The following is a 22,403-nucleotide window of genomic DNA, read 5'->3' on the forward strand; positions in this document are numbered from 1 at the left end:
TGGACGGGGGGGGGGGGGGACTGGGGGGAGGAAGGGGGGCGTTGATGCGTTGCATCGTTGCAGTTTCTGTGGATCTGACCAAGCAAGGAAACAAAGGAACAGAAGGGGAAGAATAATTCGTTGGCGACGTGGGTAAGGTGGTTGTCCTGCTCATGTTGGCCACAGGCAGGTCCGGCAATGCGCATCCGCCTGATTGATTGGCAGCGCGGCGAAGCCGAGTTTGCGTGTGTCGGTGGTGTGCAGTGCAGTTGGTGCATGGCCGGGGGTGCAAAGTGCCGTAGGGTGAGGTCTTTTTGTTGGATGTACATAGGAATATGCGGATAGATGGAATGACAATAGGGTGTAATTTAGTGGTTTATTTATATCTCCATTTGCTAGTTACAGTCTTGGGTTTTTATTTATATACATGTATATAGGTATGTACCTGTACAGTGTACAGTGTACAGTGTACCAGTGTGCGTGATTTCCGAGGTTCAGCTCTTGACTAGCGCCGGGCGCTGTAATAAACGACGACAACTCCGGGACACCATCAAGACGATTCAGTTCATCATCACCAACGACGGAACGAGGCAACAGAGCGGTGCCGAGCGGCCATGGCGCTTTCGAGGCGGAGAAGGAGGAGACGGAGGAACCCCTACCCCAACTGCGCTGCCTTTGCCACTGCAACAGGGAGTAAAAAAATTAAAATAAATCATCCATACACATGTACACCTGCATGTACGCATGTAATAAGTTTTATCAAATATGAACCAGCCAGGTGACTTGGCGAGGCTCCCATCGTGGGCTGCTGTGACAGTCTCAACCGACGACATGTTCTAACAAGTGGTCATGACCATGACACAAGGGGGGGGGGGGGGGTTGCCGCCACACACACACGCACGCATGGGCCACGGGAATTTTTTTTGGATAATGGATAATGATATTGGGCTGCCACGAGGGAATTACAAGCGGGTTTCGCAGCCCGACGGAAGGGTACGGGAAAATAAAGGGATAAATAATAATAAAGGATGAATGAAAAGGGGGCGGAATAAATAGAATATCAAACAGCAGCCTCGCACTCACAAGTCTCGGACGGACACCCACAGAGAGCATTACGAAAACGAGGTGGCCGCTCAACTTGCAAAAAGTCGTCTACGACAAAGTGACGACAGACTGACAAGATAAGAGCCAAAAGAAGAAGCTCCAAAGCCAAGGCATAACAAATAACAAAAGACAAAAGAAAAAAGAACTCGTTGGAAAGTGGCTTGCGCCCGTTGCTGAACAAGAATCCACCCACTTCGGACGAAAGCTCCCCGTGGATTGGGTCTTGTTATACCGGCCAGACGTTTATTATACGCCAACTTGAACTTGGTCTCGAGGAACGAACGGTTCAAGTTTCTTGATTCTGACAATCGGGGGGCTTATCTTATTTTTTATTTTTATTTCTATTGTTATCCTTCCTTGGCCCTTGCTTATATCCTGGCCGGTTGAGCGAGTAATCTCGATCTCAGACACACCACACAAACGCTGCAACAGCCGGCGGCGCCTTGGTTTCAGAGGCGTTGCTTATTACGTCGACGAATCGCCACGCTTTGCTTCGGGAAGTGAGGCAGCCAACTAGCCGTGGGGATACAGGCAGGACAACCGCAAAATCACAACAACAAAACCAAAGGGAGGAAAAAAATACAGGGTACGTGCCGCGATAAAGGAACATTGTCTCCAGTACCTTTTCTTATTCCATCTTGCCATTCAGCTCCTATTAACTAACCTTAACCCACCAAGATCCAAAGCAAACCTGGCCGTGGCCACGCCCCCTCCCTCCCCCTCCCCCCCTCACCTCTCCAAGTTTCTTTTAGCGTAGCGTTACAGGCTTCCAACGCCGGCTGCCCAGCCAAAACGCGCGCTTTCCCCCGCTAAGAAAAGCTCCCAGAGCTCCGCTGACGACGGCTCCTAACTACATCAAACATCAAGCCTTCTTTCTGCCTTTCTATCTACCGGCGCCCTCGCGCTCTCCCTCTCTTCTCCCCCATCAGCCAATCTCTTCCCCAACATTCCATCCAATGGCCTATCCGCCGTAACGATTGCATCAACCATCCATCGAACCACGATTGACGCGTACGCACCAACTGTCGATACCGCGTTTCGGCTCCTGCAGATTAGCCCTCATGGCTTCGCTATAACGATTATACCACCACAGAGCCATCTCTCTGTGTCCCTGTCGTCCCGGCAGACCATTCTCGACCCTTCCCTTTCCCAGGCGCCATTGCCTCCAGAAACCTCTTTGCATATTTGTACCTGGGTCACATCTCCTCTTGATTCAACATGACCGTCTTTGTCTGCTCTCTGTAAGCTTGCGCGCCCCGCTTAACGTTACCTTGCACTTTTCTGTGACGCCATCGATGCTTGATGCGCATTGTTCTTGCTAACACCCCATGCCACTCCTCCAGGTTTCTCCCCAAGACGGTGCAGTTTCAGCTGCCCGGCACGCCTCCTCGCCGGTCGACCTTTACCCGCCGCCGCTCCTCGGCCGTCGACGCACCTAAACCGCCGCTGGTCCAGCCCACGCCCGCGCGCCCCAGCCTGTTTGCGCCGCCCCGGCAGGACATCACGCCGCCTCAGACACCCACCGACGAGTCGCGGTCGCCCAGCCTCTTTGCCAATGAGGATGGCCTCCGCATCCAGTATCCCCACGAGATGGACTCGCCCGTCAACCAGCTCTCCCAGTCCTGGGGTCACCGGTCCGACCAGCCCAAGTCTCGCGCCAACTCGCCCCCAGCGCCGCACGCCTTTGAGCAGGGCCGCACCCTGCAAAAGGCCCGCGAGCTCGGCCGCCGCGGCGTCGTCCAACCCAAGCCCCACGTCCGCAGCGACAGCCACGACCGCGTCTTCGCCTCGGCCCCTTGGAAGGTCGTCAACGCCGACCAGGGCAACGGCGGTCTGCGCAACGCCGTCGACGCCGCCGCCCGCGACGGCCGCCTCGGCGAACATGTGTGGGTCGGCACCCTCGGCATGCCCACCGACGCCCTCGACGAAACCGAGCAGAAGCAAAACATTGAGGATACCCTCGCCACCGAGCACGACATGCTCACAGTCTTTTGCTCCGACAAGGACTTTGACGGCCACTACAGCCACTTCTGCAAGCAGATCCTCTGGCCCGTCTTTCACTACCAAATCCCCGACAACCCCAAGAGCAAGGCCTATGAGGATCATTCCTGGCAATTTTACGTCAATGTCAACCAGGCCTTTGCCGACAAGATTGTCGCCAACTGGAAGCGTGGCGATGTCGTCTGGGTCCACGACTATCACCTGCTCCTCGTCCCCAACATGGTCCGCCAGAAGCTGCCAGAAGCCAAGATTGGCTTCTTCCTGCACGTCCCATTTCCCTCGTCCGAGGTCTTCCGATGCCTCGCCGTGCGCAAACAGCTTCTCGAAGGCATGCTGGGTGCCAATCTGGTTGGTTTCCAGATCCGCGAGTACACTCGCCACTTCCTCCAGACGTGCAGCCGCATTCTGAGCGTCGAAGCCACACCCGAGGGCCTGCAGCTCGAAGATCGCTTCGTCGACGTGGTCAATCTGGCCATTGGCATCGACCCTGTCAGCCTGGCGCTCCACCGAGAGAAGCCCGAGGTGATGCGCTGGCTCGATATTCTGCAAGAGCGATACAAGGGCAAGAGGCTCATCGTCGCCAGAGACAAGCTAGACCATGTGCGCGGCGTCCGCCAGAAGCTGCTCTCGTACGAGTTGTTCCTCAACAAGTACCCGGAATGGCGCGAGCACACGGTGCTTATCCAAGTTGCCCTCTCTTCTAGTGAAAAGAGCGAACTGGATGCTACCGTGTCGGATATCGTGACCCGTGTCAACTCTTCTTGGGCCAACCTGGCCTACCAGCCTGTCGTCTATCTCAAGCAGGATATTGACTATGCCCAGTACCTTGCCCTGCTCACCGTGGCCGACGCTCTTATGATTACCAGCCAGCGCGAAGGCATGAATCTGACGTCGCACGAATATCTCTTTTGTCAAGACGGCAAGAATTACACGGAAAAGAAGCATGGGTCCTTGATACTCTCCGAATTCACCGGCACCTCGTCGCTCTTCAATGGCAACGAGCTGTGTGTCAACCCCTGGGACTACCGTCAGTGCGCCGATGCCATCAAGCAAGCTCTCGAGATGGGTGAGGAGGAGAAGAAGACGAGATGGGAAAACCTGTACGAGGCCGTGTCTCTACACACCGGTGGTCACTGGTTCAGCGAATTCTTGTCTCGACTGGATCGTGCATATGAGACCCAGCACAAGCGTGACCAGTTTTCCGTCCCTCGCCTCTCTGTGCCTGTTGTCACGGATAAGTACAATTTGTCAAGACGCCGTCTGTTCATCCTGGACTACGAAGGCACCCTGGTCAACTGGGGCCCGGTCAATCAAATCATTCCTGTCAGCCCACAGAGGACACTGGATGTTCTCAACGAGCTATTGCTCGACGAGCGCAACAGTGTTTACGTCATGTCGGGACGGCTGCCCGAGGAGCTGGACCGCGTGTTCCAACGCGTGCCGAACCTGGGCCTGATTGCCGAAAACGGATGTTTCCTACGCGACCACGGGGCGACGGAGTGGGAGGAAATGGCTGATACGTCTCAGATTAAGAATTGGAAGCGTTCAGTCAAGAATATCCTCACATACTACCTCGAGCGGACGCCCGGCGCGGAGCTTGAGGAGCGCCGCTGCAGCCTCATCTTTCACTTTGGCAACGCCGAGGACTTTGAGTCGGCATCGCGCCTGGCAACCGACTGCACCAGCCACGTCAACGATGCGTGCGAGTCGCAGCGTGTGCACGCCGTTCTGCTCGACAGCAGCATCATTGTCGAGCCAGCCGACTGGACCAAGAGCACTGCCGCCCAGCAGGTCTTTGACCGCTTCCAGAAACACCTGTCCCCGGACGGCCAGCACAAGGAAGCCGTGGATTTCATGATGGTAGTTGGCGACGGGCGCGAGGACGAAAAGGTCTTCAAGTGGGCGAACTTGCTTGGGGATGTGGGCGCCGTGCGCGAGGTGGTGACGGTCAGCCTAGGCAGCCGCAGCACCGAGGCCAGTGCCACGCTCACCCAGGGTGTCAGCGGTACGTCAATTTTACATGGTACTCATGGTTCCCTTTACTAATTTATATCCCTAGGCGTTCTTACGTTCCTTCAGCGTCTGGCTGGCACCGGACTTGCACAGTTGGCAACATGAGCTGCTTGTCGAGATGACGGGGGCAACCAAGCACGCTTCGGATGATGTTGCATGATTTGCTTTCTTCTGGTTCTGGTTCTTCTGGTTCTTCTGCTGCTTTGTTGATCTGTTCCTCATTGGCGAATACACGCTCTGCCTTGGTTTCACGTTCCTTTTCGTTTTCTTTTGTTCTTTTTAGAGTCGACATTTACAACTATCTCAGCTCTTCTACTGCACGACACGGCGTTCTAGCGGAGCGTCACCCAACAAACGCACTTGCGCAGTGCAGTGCCTTGCCTCTTTTTATCCAGGATGCCAATTTTATTTACGCATAAAAAGTTTCATGTTTTCCCGCGAGGGCTTATTTGATGTTTAGACGTTGCTTCACAGAAAGAATATATATATGGATTCTGTTGCATTGCTGCGTCGTGTTTGTCGGGCCAATAACAGGCCATCAATTTGAAGCACGTTAGCGCCGATCCGCAAGCCGCTGTGCGTTGTAGAGGGGAACAGCCGCGACCAGAACTATGCGGATGGTTACTGAAATGAGTAAGCGAGTTGAAAAGGGAAACCCTGAATTGAAAGAGATGTATCCGAGGTAAATTCTACCCATAAATGATCCATGTCTGTTCTACCCGGTCATCGTGTCTCCGACACCCGACATCGGCCTGCGGGGTACTCATCAGCCCACCTGAGTCAAGACAGCTGGGAAGTGGGAAGCGAGCGGCCCGACAACATTTCTTCCCTTCATCATTTATTTGCTCCACGCTTTGGATTCAATTGTCACATCTCCCACACTTGACAGTAGTGAAATTTATCCGAGGTATATTTTTGAGACACAGCCTTCAACCCGTGTATGCGCAATGGAATCTGTGAAACGCGAACCTCGATCTTGTGCTGTGGCGTGCTACCGACAACCCGGTTACCCCGCGAAAAGATCTGGCTAACCTCTCTTCTTCTTCATAGTGTCCCATCATACCAGAGCAATACAGAAACAGAATCCGTCACCATGGTTGCCTTTCCCCCTCCTCCGGTCAACACCATTGACTGGTCCAACGTCGGCTTCAAGGTCCGCGAAGGTACGCCTCGTCCATCCGGGTCATGGCACGCAACCGCCCTGCTAACCCGTCCGCGCCAGTCAACGGCCACATCGAGTCGACCTACACCCAGAGCACCGGCCAGTGGACGCCCCTGCGCTTCGTCGCCGACCCGTTCATGCGCATCCACGGCATGTCGCCCGCGCTCAACTACGGCCAGCAGGCGTACGAGGGCCTCAAGGCCTTTCGCCTGCCCGGCGACGACCGCATCGCCCTCTTCCGCCCGGACCGCAACGCCGTGCGCCTGCAGCACTCGGCCGACGTGGCCTCGATGCCGCACGTGCCCGAGGCCATGTTCATTGAAGCCTGCCGCGCCGCTGTCGCCCTCAACGCCGGCTTCGTGCCGCCGCACGAGACGGGCGCCGCCTTGTACGTGCGCCCACAGCTCTACGGCTCCAGCGCGCAGCTGGGCCTGACGGCGCCGGAAGAGTACACGTTTTGCGTCTTTGTCATCCCCACGGGCGTCTACCACGGCACGCACCCGGTCAAGGCGCTCGTGCTCGACGAGTTTGACCGCACGGCGCCCAAGGGCACCGGACACGCCAAGATTGGCGGCAACTACGCGCCGGTCCTGCGCTGGAGCGACAAGGCGCGCGCCGACGGCTACGGAATCACGCTGCACCTCGACAGCCTGCACCACGACGAGATTGACGAGTTCAGCACGAGCGGCTTCATCGGCATCGTGGCCCGGAACGAGACGGACGTGACGATTGTGGTGCCCGACTCGAGCTGCGTCATTGACAGTGTCACGAGCGACAGCGTGCAGCACATGGCCCGCAGCTGGGGCTGGACCGTCGAGAAGCGCGTCATCAAGTACAGCGAGCTGCCCAAGTTTACCGAGGTCATGGCCGCGGGCACGGCGGCCGCGCTGGTGCCGATCCGCTCCATCACACGCCGTATCAAGGGCGGGCTGCCGGCGGCGGCGAATGTTACGACGGACGAGACCTCGGAGACGGTGACGTATATCCCGACGGAACAGGAGGACGCGGGTCCGATCTGCTTGAAAGTGCTGGCGCACCTCAAGGGCATCCAGCTGGGCAAGGTCGAAGACGCGTTTGGCTGGCGCTGCCCGGTGACGGCGGAGGACCTGAAGGTGGGTGGCGCGCCGACGACTGGTCATGCGACGCCGCAGACGGTGGACCAGATGGACTAGATGTGCTTGAGGGTGTTGAGTGATTTACGAAAATTAAGTAGTTGATTGGATTGGTATATGAAAAGTAAAATTGGGTATGATGCTATCTCATCTGTCAAGTCGGAATGGTATAGGTTACGCGGTTTATAAAAGTTGATTTTATCGCGAATATATATTGGTGTAGAAAAACTAAACTGGGTAGAATGCAATCCCATTTTTTCAAGTCGCAATGTCCAAGGTTACGCTGCTTGTAAAAAGTTGTATTTGTCGTGAATATATACGCGAGAATGTATCCAATGTTCATGTACTTTGGCCAGGCTTGCGTTCACAAAGCTGGCCCATCATCCTGAAACCTCGTCTCGTTTTGCCCGATGCCGACGGCGGCGCGCAAACCATCATCTGCTCATTTCGAGTAAACCTTTATGCCCTCGGCAAACTTGTCGTCAATCTGCTTGACGAGGATGGCGGCAATCTCGGCGAGCTCGGTGGGGGTCTTTGCGAGGACGGCCTTGCTGAGGTCGGCGGTGGCGGCGCGCTGGGTCTCGAGGGTGCCCTTGATGATGGGGGTGACGATGAGGAGCTTGTCAAACTTGGGCTTGGTGCGGATGAAGTTGTTGATGACGTCGTCGACGCTGTTGGCGAGGTTGCCGACGGAGCTGGCAATGTCGAGGGCGGCCTCGTAGTTGAGCGGGGCCGAGGCCTTGGCCGTGCGGGTGCCCTGGTTGATGTCGTTGAGCAGGCAGAGGGCGTCGGTGGTGATGGGGATCAGCCCGAGCAGGCCGCCCTGGTACGCCGTCACCGTCTTGTTGAGCTGGATGGTCGCGGCGCCGACTGCCTCGAGCGCGCTCTTGATGTCGGCGGCGGCGACGACCGAGGTGGCGAGAGCCGCAAGGGCAAAGAGCTTGAATTGCATGGTGTGCGATGTGGGGGATCTTTCTTTGGAAAGCTGGGTGCTTTGAAAGAGGGCAAAGGAAGAAGGAGAGATGGACGGACAGGGGGCGATTGGAAGAGATGAAGCGCTGGGTTGGGGAAAGGACGGATCGTCAGAGGGATCAACGGTGATGTTTATATAGTTTCAATGGAGAGAGAGAGAGAGAGACATGGATGGTCCAATGTCTCGATGGGACATTTCCACATGGTAATGCCTGTTCATGATGGCGGCGAGCCGAGGAACAACGAGACTTTGCTTGTCCTTGCTTCCTTGCTCGTACTAAGCACAACCAGGGTTCCATGCAACCCATAAAGGCACTATTTCGCTAGTTTCCATGCACGATGCTACCTGACAAGGCATCTTCTCACCGCGCAACATGCCAGGTTCTCCGCATCCCAACTCATGAACCCCACAGACAAACTGGGGGTTATATTGATCTCGCCATACCGGACAGGCCTTAGTATTACGCGCTCTCGTCTGTTTTTCTAGCCTCTGTTATTAGCAAAAACTCTACTTGACCCAACGATCCCTGTCCCCCCCCAGCTCATACCAGTAACTAGGGCGAATGGTACGAGACTGACAGTTTTGGGCCAAGCCACGCTTTGGGCACCGCGGGGGAGGCGTCTTGCCCAATCGGGCAGGCAGTCCGGGGAAGCGTCCCTGCTTATTATTATGAGTGTAAAAAATCTCGTCTGGATGCGGACATGGCGTTTTTTTGGTGTCGTGTCGGAGCCGGACGCACGGCGCAACAGATGAGCCTTGTGGTCCGAAGTCGAAAGTTGGTCCTGATGGTGCAGGCCGATCGTCTTGTCCATCAGATGGTGTAAGTCGGATGAAACCAGACTATTAGACGCGAGAGGCAGAGCGGTACACTGATTGATAAGTACTGAAACACGCCAAGTTAGGATACATCAATAGAATCGGACGAGATGCTGCGAAAAATCTCATTCCCTTACCCACGCCGATATTCGCCAGCCTTTTCTTTCGCCGTCCCCTCTATTACTACAACTTCCCCGCATCGATGGCCTGACAGCAGGTGGAGCGAGCCTGTGGGGGAACATAGGCAGGGGCCTTGAGCCTACAACCCGTTATTATTATTCTTTTCATTAGTTTCCTGTGGCATTTCCAGTGGCTGGCGGCTCGTCTCGATGCCGCGGTTGACGGGGCGGGGTCGGTCGCGTACTCGATGAAGGCCAAGGACGAGGATTCTTCATGTGAAGAGCCAAACGTTTACCAAATTAGAAAGAAAGATAGTTGGGGCTTTTCGTTGATTGACCGTTTTCGTCGAAGGGAAAAGCGCTGTGGCGCTCGCCACGCCCGCAAACCTTGTCCACCGGGGGACAACCGTTTATGTCGTGACAGGAGCCACTTTCGGCGAAGTCGAATACTCATCTACCGGTTGTCTGGTATCTGTTGATTGTGCTGTAGGAAGCTATTGTGCGACGTGAATTTGTCGTGAGATTTTCAGAGCGAGATGAGCGCTGTCTGCGGCTAAGTGCACTGCGTTTTGGGGGGGTCGGAGCCTCATCGATGCCGTCATGCGCACTGGCTACTACTACGATGGATGGGTTTTCTGCTGCCAAGGCCTTCATTTGCCGTCACCGCAGATCGCCGTTGTTTGGCCTATCAACTATTCATTTGGGCACAGATACAGTTGGGCAGGCTCAGCTGGTGGCGTGCGTCTCTCAGCGAGGCTACTGAGCAAGGGTGCTCATTCCGCCCGCCTTGCCCAACAGCCGCGAAAAGACGGCTGCGAGGCAGGTCGGAGCCCGACTAGATGGTTGTTATTGGTGTTATTGGTGACATATGCTCCTCAAAGTGCGGCCGCGGCACTTTCCCTCGGTGTTGCGTGCAGCCTCAACCTCCTTTCAGCTTTTGGCCAGCATATACGGGGAGCTTCTCCGGTGCGGTGCATGGGATGACCAAGACATGTAGTGCCCCTTACTTTTGCATCTGAAGTAAATTGCGCGGTGCCTTGGACGCACATTTTTCAGGGACCGAATTGGTGTCGAAGTATAATCCCAGTAACGACACTCCCAAGGACTGTCAGCGACCATTTAGATAGAGAGACCAACCAATCTAGTATTCGATGTTGTGACGTTCGGTCTTTTGAGACTATACTCGTATAATTTCTTGAATATTTTCATTACGTAAACGTCAACCAAATTACTTTAGTTATGTGCCCGCACCGGGAAAGGGGTTGCCATCATACGGTCCTTCGGTAGTCATGTATTACCAGGCGTTTAACGACCGTTTGTGTACTTTAAAGTACTATCGTCCACATCACTTGCCCGTCTTTTTGGTCGGTGACTCTGGTCATGACCTCAGCCTGTGACATGTGAGCACTACATCGCGGCTCATCATCCTCGTATATACAAACAAAACTATTGAAGAGGGCACAGTTCTTTCCCGGCATCAAAAGTCTGCTGCTGCTGCCTTGTATCCCAATGTGCCTGATGAGCCGAGGCTCGATAGTGTTATCTCGCAGTATCCGTAGCGAGATGGGGATTTTTAGGCCGCTGCTTACAAGGGACAGGTCTTCTCTCTAATCGCGTAGATCGGTAGCGAGACGAGGACTTTGTTAGGCCACTGCTGACACGGGACAGATGTTCTCTCTTACAATCTACAAATGATGAAAGAGTCGATGCGCAAATCGTGTCTCGGATGACTTGGCGCAGGGGTTGGGCTCTGTGTAACACGGCATCACAGCCCAAATGCGTCACTCTGTAACCTCCAAGTCCGAGAGAGAATGGGCCGAGAATTTTCTCTCTGGAAGGGAGGTTTTTGGACGATGACAGAAACTACGCGCTTGCTCAGTTCTACCACGGCCGCCTCGACCGTTTGACGCGCCCCCCCCAATCACTTTACCGTCGCCCTCCTCCCGGCCCCCCTTCGATTCGGAGATGATGTGTAGATTTATTCTGCAACAGCCGCTCTGCCCGTGCCCGGCGGGACACAGATGCACCCAGCTCGGGCAGGGCTCCACCGTGTACAAGAAGAAGCGGTTTCACTTCAGAGGGGACGCCTGGATCCGATCGGCGCCCTGCTCGGAGCAGTTGAAGCGTGGCAACAGCGTGCCGCGGCGGGACTGCCCAAACACGTCGGAAGAGTCCAGAAACGGCTGGGAGAATGACCCGTACGGCTGCGTCCGTGATCATAGGGTATGCGCGGCCTGCAAGGAATGCCCTCGTGCTGGCGGTGCTGCGGCAAAGTAAGGCTGCTCGTGTGTGTGTTTCTTTTCTCTTCCTTTTTTTTCTTTTTTTTTTCTTCGATACGTGGCACCATGACGAAAAAGAGGGAAGCGGGAGAACCGGGTAGAGAAAAGGGCAAGGCCAACATCCGTGTACAACGCGCATAGGCAATGGTTAGGTTGAACCAGGGATGTTTTGATGGAGACGTGCAACTGATGTGCCAGGTCGCGATGGATTCATATGAGAGGTAAACAAGAACAGCTGTACGGCAAATGACAAGTGTGTATCGGCGCCCAACCGCCGATTCGTATATCTACCCCCTAGAGCACGCGTCCCGAGAAGGCATAAAGATGCTCACCCATTGTCCGCTTTTTCTGACCTTGGGACGACCATTGATACATTTTTTTTCCTGATTAAACCAAGCGCTTCTCCCTCTCTCCCCCCAAAGCAACACCATGTGCAAATTCTTCTTCGAGGTGACCATGTGTCCCTGCGGAGAGGCGGCCCGATGCCTGGGCGCGCGGCTGACGGAGCAGGTCGCCATTGGCGGCACCCTCTTCCACATCCTCAGCGACCCGGTCCACCGGAGCGAGCTCTGTCTGCGACGGCGACTCCGGGAGCGCGGCTCGTTGCCCTCGCGCGACTGCTTCCAGACGGCGGCGGCGTCGCGCGCCGGGCGCGTCGGCGACCAGATCAGCTACATCTTTACCGAACGGCCGTGCAGCCACTGCAGCATGTGCAGCAACTACCTATGAAGGGGGGCCATCTGGCGTTGTACTCGTGAGCTTCCGACTCTCTCCCATGGCACATGATGGAAGAAGTTGGTGTTAATGGCAGCATGTGCGAGCAGAGCGACCGACCGATGAGGGCATCCGAACGCCGGCCCCCCCCCGTGTACTCACCAGCTTCAACTCTCCACGACCAATGTCACACATGGTTCAACGAGCTGGCGTGATTCAAGGCTGTGTGCCGCTTTGCGTGACGCAGTACCATGGTGTAGCACCCTGAGGCAAAAGAAATACAAAAACCTGTTGCAGTCCCTTTGCCTCCCCAAGTTCACCCTTGCATGCCAACTCCTCCCCTCTGTAATTGCCGAGCTCTTCTTTTTCCCTTTTTGTTTTTTTTTTCTAATTTTTGTTTCGTTTTTGCCCGACACTGTCTACCACTCGCCCACATCATGTGCCAGTTCATCCAAGTACAAGAGTTTTGCCCGTGCGGCGCCGACGACCTGTGCCGGCGCATCGACGAGTCGGTCGAGACGCCGTTTGGCCTGCGGCACCTCGTCAACCAGAGCGGCCTTGTCACCGTCGTCTGCCAGCAGCGGCGCTTTCTCATGTCGCATGCGGCCTTTGCCGCCCGCGAGTGCCCCAACACCTCCGAGGCGTCGAGGGCCGGCCCGGACGGCGACGACTGCGCCTACGAGCCCTCGGACCGCATGTGCCAGCTGTGCGCCGACTTTTGCGGCTTACCGCGCGGGGTTTGATGTAGTGTGTGTGTGTGTTTGCGAAGCGAATACGACTGGGCGGTAACCCTTCTCTGTATGACACGACTAGGCTTTCCCAGGCAACGAGTTGGTGTAAGTGCATCGTCAGCCGCACCCGGCTCCCCCGGGTGCACTATTTCGGGTGGCAGAATGAAGTACTAATTCCATCAGGCCCTCTCGACGCCTTTTGCTCTCCCTCCGAGATGCCAGCCCTTTTACTCCATGGCGAAGTGACCAAGCACATGTAGTAGGGGAGCGCGGTTGCAAGACTTCTAAGCGCCACACCAGCGCAAGCGCGTATGCTAGATACATGAAAGTCATTGGACTTGGCTAGTCAATCATATTCTTTGTACTTGCTCTTATTAGTGACTGGCTTTATTCTTCGTCTTTTTTTTTTTATGAGTGATTGGTCTCATGCCTCCAAAGTGCAGCACGAGCAGTAGTCATGACCTGAGTGCGCACTGAAAGCAACTGTCATTTCGAGCAACTATTTGTAGCACATGTCGCATTCAAGTAGTTTTTCTCTTGTTATTACATGTTGTATTCCAGGTATGTATCAGGTAAAAAGCTATGTGAAGTGTCCCGTATCTGTACAGGGGACGTTACCAGGAAAAAAACATGCGCGACACAAGTAATACACGCACGCTGGCCTGGCTGATTAACAGGAGGCCTAGCCCTCTCTTTTCTAGTCTTCCACCATGACCATCCCTTGTTCTTCTGTAGCTCTGTATCTCATCTCTACACAGGACGAGTGGCATAGTGGTACCGTTTAGTTGGTGATGCCAACGGGCTTGTTGCAAAGAACAGCCTGGTTCGCCTACACAGCAGGGTTAGTCGTCGGTTTTTGCTCTTCTAGTTGGTCACACTTACGACAGGAAGGACAGCACAACGGGCCTGCTTGCCAATCTTGGCGCAGACCTCACGGAAGTGGTTGGCGTCGCGGGGAGACTCGCTGGCTGGCAAGGTTGTTAGTCCATTTCACAATGACGAGTCTTGGTGACATACGAGAGACAGCGTTCAGGCACAGAATTCCAAGGACGTCAACGTCAGAGCAGACGGGGTTGGCGTAGAGGCCGTTGGGGCACAGGGTGACGGGGTAAGTGCGAGCCTCGAGCTCGGTAGGAGCGGCGAGAGCGCCAGCGAAGAGGGCAGCGACAACGAAGAACTTCATTTTGATATGGAGGAGGTGGTGGAGTGTTGTGGAAGAAGAGATTGTGTAGAAGAGTTAATTGAGTGTGTGATGATTCAGGACAAGAACTCGGGGGAAGACGTGCCCTTTTTATACTTGAAGCCGAGGACTCTGTCTCCTCGTTCAACTCCGGGACGTCGCCTACTTTCCATCACGGCCCAGCCTTGCCTTGCCTCTGATCCACCTGGACAGTCTATCCACTTCCCTGACCAGGATCAAAAGAGGCGAACAAAGCGAAACAAGTAGGAATGACTGAAAAATAAAAATAAAACAAATTGTGGCTCTCGAGGCTACTCTCGTTCCCTGCAGGGCGTCAGAGGGCACCAATGCTACCTAGCAACCTGACCCCACCAGCTACGAGTGCCCAGCTCCATGATACGAGAATAATGTACGACTATATCAAGATGACATGTTGTTTCTCGACAATAGAGTACACAAGCTAGTTGCGGGCATCCTCTTTAGGTCTTGCTGAGGAAAGTCGGGTGTAGCCCTTGTTTTCCGGGTGACTGCTCCCTCGAGCAGGGACAGCAAACGACGTACGAAGAGGAGCAACAAGATAAATTGAAAAGGCGAGACATGGAATTCCCAAAGAGTACCCTTGGAAGGGCGTTGATATCCCATTGTTAGTTATGCGGCTGACTAGCCTCGGACGCTTGCACAACCTGCACATCCCTACTCTGTCACATTAGCGTGGGAGCCAAAGGAAGTATACGATTGTTAGTTGCTAACTAGCTTTGCCAACTTGAAGACATTTTTCTTAGTTGCCAATATTTTGCCAACTTGAAGTAGAACCTCCGAGGGCCGGTCCGAGTTTCTGTGGCGTACCTGATCTCTGTGGCGTGCCTGATTACTTCCCACAGACAGTGGCCTCGAAAGTCACTCCGCCGGGCTTTACATGGGCAGCCGCTTGATTCACGCGAGTTACCAGGTCAGATAACATTTGAGAACCCGCTGAGAAACCCGTCCGGCATCTCTTATGACCGTTTCTGCTGCATGGTTGAGCTCCGGCAGTTGACGGGATCATACATATGCGCTCTCATTCATGCCCCCAAGTAATGTCCGGGGTTTTGCTAAACCAACCGTGCGTAGAAAAGGCTGGGGAAGCAAGGCGGCTTGGATCCCGCCAACCTGACTAGCCATCTGCTCACTTCAGACGGGAAGGGGTGGGGGGGTTTTTCCCGCCAAACTTGTTCCTAATGAGGCGCGCCAACATCGGACTATCGCTGTTCTGAGGGTGTGGACCGTGGCCCTGCGCCCCTGGGCTTTGACCTAGACAATCCAACGGGAAGGGAGGGTAGTAGCGAAGACTAACTTGCACGGGGCCAGTGAAGAGTGCGGCAATCTCAGATGGAGCCAACCATCGTCTTGATACAAGGCCGAGCACTGCTCTGCAGGATGTGGCGCACCCTTAGCTTGATGCGCTGACCTTTATTACTGTACCAGACAAGAGTGAAATGTAAGTGTCATAAACTCATATCCCTGTGTGCTGCGTAAGAGTCAAGTTAGCGTACCAGTGTCCATGGTTGCTTGATAGAATTCTCATGTACACTTATATGCTCTGTACGACAAGTAGCAGGGTACATGCAAGGACAAGCATTCGATGTGTCTACGATGGCAATCCTGGAGGTAATTTCCCACGGGAATTGACCGTTCCGATAGTTGCATCAAGTCTAGGTCTCGTTTATGAGTTGCATTATTAGTGTAAGTCCTTTTGCTTCTGCTTGCCGATACATCCCCGTCGCCTTGTTATTTGCCCACCCCATTCTTCGCCAAGTCATACGAAGAAAACTACTAGTAGTTATAGCGCTCAGACAAGAAGGAAAGAAAGGGAAGAGATAAACTCGACCAAAAGAAAAAGAAAAAGAAAAAGCAAACAACTCATCCTGGTTCCGAGCCAAATGGCCACCGCCTCGCGCCAAGTCTGACCAAAGAGGCCACCGGCACCACTTCTCTAGTTAGGGTCGAAAATAGAGGCAGCAGAGACATGCATAACTGACGTGGCCTAATCTGGATCGGTGAACGTGGTTGTTGGACACAAAGGGATTTTCTTCATGGATCCTTTGCGACATTGGGCAGCATGTTTGCAAGCATCCATTGTAAGACGGCAGCGGACATGCTTCCATCAGTGGCGTGATGTGTCTCTGCTGCAGTATGATGAGATGCTCGGTAGTACTGGAAAGCATCTTTTGCCCTCGATGGAAAAAGCAAAGATAAAATAACTCGAGCCGTTATTATTACCTGGATGCCCACTGTAAGGGCAGGGGGAGGGGCTTGGTTTGCCAGACTAGTTCGTTACCAGAAGCAAGACCAGAGAGGCTGAGATCAAGTAACCCTCTTTCTTACTAATTAACAACATGGCTGATATGTACTGGTAGGCACATTCCAGAGTCGCGATACACTCCGGCCCCAGAAAGCCTATCGTTGTCGAGGTGAAAGGCTTCTTTGCCGACCAAAGCTGGCGCATGTACAGTGTTGTCGTCTTCTGAGTACTGGCTCATGCTCTCTGACCTCGAACCGACGAACAAGTCACACTGCCGACTTGCAGCAACAGACACCGCAACACGCAGTCGCTTGCAGCACACGCGCCTTCAGCTGGGCCAGCCAGCATGCAACCGTGCGCAGCGTCGCGCCCCCAGCTTCTTTCTTCTTCGAGAACAGGGGGCGGCAAGAAGAAGCTCCCCCCACCTGCTGTGCCAGAAGAGGAAAACAGGCTCAGTCTTGGTTGGTTGTTTGAGGGAACGGGGTTGTGGGCGAGGGGCGGGGCCGGGCCGGCCGCCTCCACTGCTTTGTGATATGCCGCTTCTCCCCTGGAAGCTAAAAAAGGCTTGTCAAGCAGGTATAACGCCGGCATCAGGACACCAGGAGGGAGAGACCTGGACGGTGGTGGGAGGGAGGGGGCTGTCTAGCCGCCGTCTATCCCCGCGAGCTTCCCGAAGAGTTATGCAGCGTCTCCCTTGCAATTATACATTGAAGCTTTTAGAAACAATGCAGAGTTGGGCCACATTCAAGGGCCTAGGACGGAAGTCTTACTTGCGTGTTGCCCTTGGGCCAAGCCACGGCCCGTCGCTAAAACGCCTCATAATAACCAACTAACTAACCTTTTGGTGGTCCGGAGCTTTCGCAAGGCTGGGCCAAATTTGACAGCTCATCAAGCCACTTATTGCCGGCTTTACTCTGTTCCAAGATCGCACTATCCACCGCCACCGAGACGGCGAGACGGGAGACTCCCGATTATTAGTGCTGCAACGGACAAGTCGACACAAAACAAAAGCTCCAAACAAAGGCCACGAAAGCGCTCCTAGGGCGGCCCATTGTGGAGAGTCATTAGGGAAGCCGCTCTCCTGGCGTGTTCCTGGCACAAGCCCCTCGCCCATTAATAGTTAGTCAGGGCTAAATAACTAGCCACAGAAGCAACTCTCACCAAATACACAGTCCCAACTACTGCTTTCCGTTTTATTTACCATCATTTTCTTTTCTTCTTTCCCTTGGAAAGGGGTGCTTACACATGCGTGTATACCAAAGTGAAACACCAATCGTGGAAACTGCAGAGCAAAATGAAACAGGACAAGGGACAGCAAAGCCTCACGGCTTCCTCGGGGCAGCAAACCATTTCTCTTGGAACCCCAACCATCTTTCTCTGGGAACGTCCAACTAGCTGGGGGCACGTTGCTCAATTCTCGATGCACGTACAAACTTGGAGGGGGGACCTGCAGCTCTGCCCCGAAATAAATACGAGCCACATCCATGACAAGGGAAACTAGACAAGTCATCTGAGACTTTTTAGGGCCGACGGGTACCTGAAGACGCTCTGCAACAACAAGGCAAGGTTTTTGCTTGCTTCATGATGTGCGGAAACAGTTGCTTGTCTTGATCAATACCCGAGTTTGGATGGCAAACTCTTTTCCCGGGCTTTGAATTAAAGCCTAAATTAATTTCGAGCGTAAAAAAAAAAAAAAAAAAAAAGACACCTGCTCCATCTGGACCTTGATATTGCTTCATCGCCACCGACATGTTACATCAACTGTCAGTTTGGCAAGCTGTCAGGCGAACCAGGGCACCACCAACTGGCCTGGGGGAACACCGATGCCAGTCATTGGCAGACTAGTCCTGTCGATCCCAGCTAATGCCTCACATAACTGCGTCTTTCTCGACTCTTCTCTTTCTGTTTTTCTGTTTTTCTCTGCCCTGAGAGTTGAGAGGGGAAACTTTCACTCTTGTCCTACAGAACGTACTGTATCGCCGCAGTACTGGAGCCTATTACGATCGGTGGCCAAGCATCGAGTGGCTGATTGGCGCGCCCTTTCTCCTCTATTGGATCCGTACTATACTGATCCCAGCCGTTTCTCAGGTCCGACCCTCATCGAGGAAAGAAACTTCATCTTACAGCTCCCCAGCGGGGGGGTGGCGGCGGGTGGCTTCAATCCGTGGCGAGCTCACCGGTGGGTTGCCTGCCACCAGATGTGCAGTTACGGATACATCGCTAAAGCATAGAAATGGGTGCGTGTCATATCATACATTTGCTGTGGCTTTAATTTATGCCTGCAGTGTCGATCAAGCGGGTGACCAAGCACTCAAGCAGCTGTACTTGGCCGCCAACCTCGTCACAGATGCCTGCGCCAAAGCACGGTAGGAAATTGCCGACAAATTGCGTGCATGATGGAGGCTTGACAAAAATCAAGATATCTTCCATCTAGACTTGCAGCTTCGCCGATCACCCACGGATTGCGGGATATTTCCCTAGCTACGACAGTAGCACCGTACCCATTGGTGGCTGCGTTGAGGCAGTTGATGAGGCCAAGGCTACTTCAACCAGCTGCATGACAGCCAACGGCGCCATTGACGTATTTGGTATTTCTAGGCTCTCGCCCAGCTGCATCTTGAGCCCGGGGGTGTACATATGTGGCCATTGGACCAGCTCAAGCTGTCAGCTCTGGATCAGTGCAGCGTTCCTTCTGGCCAGCTGTTTTGCCTCCGAGGCGGAATAGCATGCCGCTTTTTTTTTTCATCATGAGTAAGTCCAGAACACGCTAAAATAGCTCCTAGAGACTCATTTGCCGTGCATCTCCTCCTGAAATTGGCATTGATGAAAAAACTTGTACCGAGAAGGGGCGTCTGCCTGGCAACATGCGATTTCCGTGTGGCGCAAGTGGCACTTTAAAAGCCCGGCGGCATTGGATCACATCGGTGGCTTCGGCGCTCAGCTGCATGCTAGTTTTGGGCAAGGTATCGGCGTATCGGAAACCAGGACTGCCACTCACGTTCGCCCGTCGAACAGTCTGGAACCGGAGCTGTGGGTGGCTGCGCTCCGGTGAGGTTGACGGACAAACTCGGAGCTTTCCAGAGCTGCAGCTCGTCTTTGTTGACCGGGTTGCACGTCTCAAGAGTTGCTGCTCAAAGTTGAACAAGTCCTTTCCTCAGCATTGACTCTTGGTAACAGCCACTTGGATGTCCCGTGTCATGTTTGAAGCCCTCGCGACGGCAGAGTACACGTCTTGGACCTGTAGCCACCTCATAGACTGCCAAATCAGCCTCGAGGTGTATTTTCACAACCTACTTCTCAGAGGATAAAATAATATGCCATTGTTATTCAAACTATCAATCAGTACAGCCAAGTACGAATTACGACTGATACTATTAACTAGCATACGCAGGCCGTGCGCATCTTGGCAATACAGGGTCTTATACCGGGGGTGGCGGGGAAATCCGAAAAAAGCGTTGAAGTGCCTGCGGATCATGAACTATGTACTTTGAATAACAAATGTGACAACTTACTGCAATTACTGTAGAGGCCGCCATTGAGGCTTGCACGGACAGTCATTGCGCGACAATTTTCCCTCGAGCTGAATATGCTGCCAAGACTGCGACCAGCGGAAAATGCAAGAGATTTAGATGCCTACCCGCCTCCAAGGCTTGGTCCAAATTAGGACCAGGTGTGAAAAACTGTATTCCCCAACAAAAGAAGTACAGAGACTTCATATACTGATAGCTTCGGCAGGAAACCCGGTAGATTCCTCAATTTGTGTAATAAACCGTGCAGCATCGGCCTGGATAAGGGTAGAATACCACACAGCGCTGATGTCCCCTAACCGAGCAAAAGAACAAGAAAAGAAACAAAAAAGGTGGCCAGCTTCTACATTGAGTGGTAAAATTGTCAATCATGATGGAGCGCACCAGCACTAGGACTCGGCAAAAAGAAAGGTCTCAGAGGGAGTCGAACCCTCGCTGGCGGAATCAGAATCCGCAGTCATAACCGTTAGACCATGAAACCTTGATCTTGTTAGTGGAAACGCAGCAGCCATATTGAGCTCCATCAGCCCCAGTGACCAACAACAGAGACCAACGACGTGCAAAATCTCACAATGAAATGCCGCAACTTGGTTGCAAGTAGATCTGGGCAATCAAGTTTTTATTGTCGAGACAGATGGTTGTAATCTCGGGCCTCCAGATTGGTCTATAAAGGAAACTTGCAATGTGCTGCCTCCACCAGACTACGGTTTCCAGTAAATGGTTGATTTGTATTCCTATTATTTGTATCCAATATTGTCGCCCAAGTCCTGTAAAACAGTGTAAAATGGATTAAACGCTGGACCTATCCTTTCTGATGCGAGTTTCTTTCTTGCTCTGGGGAGAGTCCAGTCGTCCAACCGGGCTCATTACCGCGATACGAGGTTCCTATGACAGTCAGTCACGGTGTCCTTGGCTCAATCGACCGCTCTCTAGATGTGAGTATTCCATACCCAATATCGGATGTGTGAGTATCGGGCCCTCCAAGTCGGGGATGGAATGCGCCTTGGACCACGCAACCAGCTTGTCCCAGCTGCGGCACTGATGCTCAGTCCGCTCCGTCGGCCACGGGAAGCGATAATCATCTATCCACTCAAACGGATGCAGAGAAATGTCTCCGTGACACATGAGAGTCTGTCGCAGCAGGTCGATGCAGTGGTCAAAGTGCTCCCGCTGTTGGGCGACGGGGTTGGGGTTCTGGTAGTAGTCGGCGTAGTAGGATTTGCGAACGTGGTTGACACAATGGAGGGTATGGTAGACGTCGAGGGTCACGAAATAGCCGCCCTGTTTGTCGTTGAGCGGCACGGAGGTGATGTTTGCCTTTTCGAGGTCCTCTTTCTGCACGCGAATGTCGTTGTCTGAGAATACTTCTTGTTAGCACACGAAGGAGAAGGGTTGACGGGGGCACCCGTACATCGCAACAAATCTTCCCAAGCATCATCCACTTCCGGGCGCGGCATGCCTCGGAACTTGCTCGCCTCGAAGACTTTGTGGTCTATTATTTGCTTCTGGTATTCGATTGCCTCTTTCGCCGGAGCTGAGTAGTTCTGTTAATAGCTGGTACTGGCCGTTCTCGCAATTCACTTACAGTACACGGCGCCAATTTCGCATGCGCATCCAGTTGCCCTCAGTTTGGCACCCCATGTCAATAGCAAAATTGCTATTAAACTATACAAAGTAATGATCGCGACATGTACAAAGATTTTTATCCTTGCGTTTCGTTTTGATCGCGCATGTTGTAATGACAGGATCAGCTTCTCTTGTGATTGGTCAAGGCTCAAGAGACTGTCCGTATCAGATGCATCTGCGGCATCCTTGGCCACCTGCTTCAAACGTTTCTCAGAGTACATGCTGGAAAAAATTATATAAAGTCGAAACTGTTCGGGAATCTACGCTTCAGATTATGTTTTAATTATTTGGGGAACCTAGGTGAAGAGGCGGGGTGTTCCAGGCCGGCAGTGCACTTAGTGCTTACTTTGGTATATTGTATATTGTAGCACTCTTGGCCCCCATCGAAAGGATTCGAGGCGTCAGCCATTGTCTTACCCCAGCAGATCTGTAAGGTTACATTGGGAACTCGTGGACTGGGGGGGATACGCCATCGTGAGCAAGTATTTGTCCCTTGGCTTCTTCTTGCTACATTATTGTGCCTTGTCTTGCAGCTTACTTTATCACTTTTCATCAGAGGATGCTTATAATTGGGACAGAGTTGAGGCATTGCAACTCCTAGTATACTTGTAGTAGCTTGAGTCTACATTTCTTTATAAATCATATGCCCAGTCATTGTTCCCAACTTGCTATCCCTTCTGCGCTGACTTAATAAGCCTCGTTCTCGGCACTCTCGGCGCGCTTTCCCCAGCCAGCCTGATTGTTGTAGAGAATATCACCCTTGGGAGATCGCTTTCCCCAGCCAGC

General features: G+C 53.4%; 8 protein-coding genes across 8 annotated transcripts in view; 4 read left to right on the forward strand and 4 right to left on the reverse strand.

Moving 5' to 3' along the window:
• Positions 1-1,092, reverse strand: part of CCM_06848 (uncharacterized protein) — a gene marked incomplete at both ends in the record, with an annotated part of 2,228 nt that extends 1,136 nt beyond the window's left edge. Inside the window, 2 exons of the mRNA XM_006671986.1 lie at positions 445-660; positions 1,063-1,092. Of these exons, the coding sequence (XP_006672049.1) occupies positions 445-660; positions 1,063-1,092 (246 nt within the window). The remainder of the gene's footprint in view (positions 1-444; positions 661-1,062) is intronic.
• A 1,209-nt stretch (positions 1,093-2,301) lies between these two features.
• CCM_06849 (alpha,alpha-trehalose phosphate synthase subunit TPS3) lies at positions 2,302-5,516 on the forward strand (the record flags this gene model as incomplete). The annotated part of the gene is made up of 4 exons (XM_006671987.1): positions 2,302-2,324; positions 2,427-5,089; positions 5,144-5,189; positions 5,381-5,516. The coding sequence occupies 4 exons, from the start codon at positions 2,302-2,304 to the stop codon at positions 5,514-5,516; spliced, it is 2,868 nt and encodes a 955-aa protein (XP_006672050.1).
• A 674-nt stretch (positions 5,517-6,190) lies between these two features.
• On the forward strand, positions 6,191-7,431 carry CCM_06850 (branched-chain-amino-acid aminotransferase 5; the record flags this gene model as incomplete). Its single annotated transcript, XM_006671988.1, has 2 exons — positions 6,191-6,260; positions 6,320-7,431. 2 exons carry the CDS (start codon positions 6,191-6,193, stop codon positions 7,429-7,431), a joined length of 1,182 nt encoding a protein of 393 aa, XP_006672051.1.
• Positions 7,432-7,813: 382 nt separating this feature from the next.
• CCM_06851 (antigenic cell wall galactomannoprotein) lies at positions 7,814-8,323 on the reverse strand (the record flags this gene model as incomplete). The annotated part of the gene is made up of 1 exon (XM_006671989.1): positions 7,814-8,323. The coding sequence occupies one exon, from the start codon at positions 8,321-8,323 to the stop codon at positions 7,814-7,816; it is 510 nt and encodes a 169-aa protein (XP_006672052.1).
• Positions 8,324-11,987: 3,664 nt separating this feature from the next.
• Positions 11,988-12,287, forward strand: CCM_06852 (uncharacterized protein; the record flags this gene model as incomplete). Its single annotated transcript, XM_006671990.1, has 1 exon — positions 11,988-12,287. One exon carries the CDS (start codon positions 11,988-11,990, stop codon positions 12,285-12,287), a length of 300 nt encoding a protein of 99 aa, XP_006672053.1.
• Positions 12,288-12,709: 422 nt separating this feature from the next.
• CCM_06853 (uncharacterized protein) lies at positions 12,710-13,015 on the forward strand (the record flags this gene model as incomplete). Its single annotated transcript, XM_006671991.1, has 1 exon — positions 12,710-13,015. The coding sequence occupies one exon, from the start codon at positions 12,710-12,712 to the stop codon at positions 13,013-13,015; it is 306 nt and encodes a 101-aa protein (XP_006672054.1).
• Positions 13,016-13,784: 769 nt separating this feature from the next.
• Positions 13,785-14,186, reverse strand: CCM_06854 (Hydrophobin 2; the record flags this gene model as incomplete). Its single annotated transcript, XM_006671992.1, has 3 exons — positions 13,785-13,832; positions 13,886-13,971; positions 14,021-14,186. The coding sequence occupies 3 exons, from the start codon at positions 14,184-14,186 to the stop codon at positions 13,785-13,787; spliced, it is 300 nt and encodes a 99-aa protein (XP_006672055.1).
• A 6,194-nt stretch (positions 14,187-20,380) lies between these two features.
• CCM_06855 (uncharacterized protein) lies at positions 20,381-21,838 on the reverse strand (the record flags this gene model as incomplete). The annotated part of the gene is made up of 7 exons (XM_006671993.1): positions 20,381-20,471; positions 20,563-20,725; positions 20,850-20,876; positions 20,942-21,346; positions 21,403-21,525; positions 21,577-21,656; positions 21,735-21,838. 7 exons carry the CDS (start codon positions 21,836-21,838, stop codon positions 20,381-20,383), a joined length of 993 nt encoding a protein of 330 aa, XP_006672056.1.
• Positions 21,839-22,403: the final 565 nt, after the last annotated feature.

The sequence above is a fragment of the Cordyceps militaris genome (assembly GCF_000225605.1).
Source record: "Cordyceps militaris CM01 unplaced genomic scaffold CCM_S00005, whole genome shotgun sequence".
NCBI classification, from domain to species: domain Eukaryota; kingdom Fungi; phylum Ascomycota; class Sordariomycetes; order Hypocreales; family Cordycipitaceae; genus Cordyceps; species Cordyceps militaris.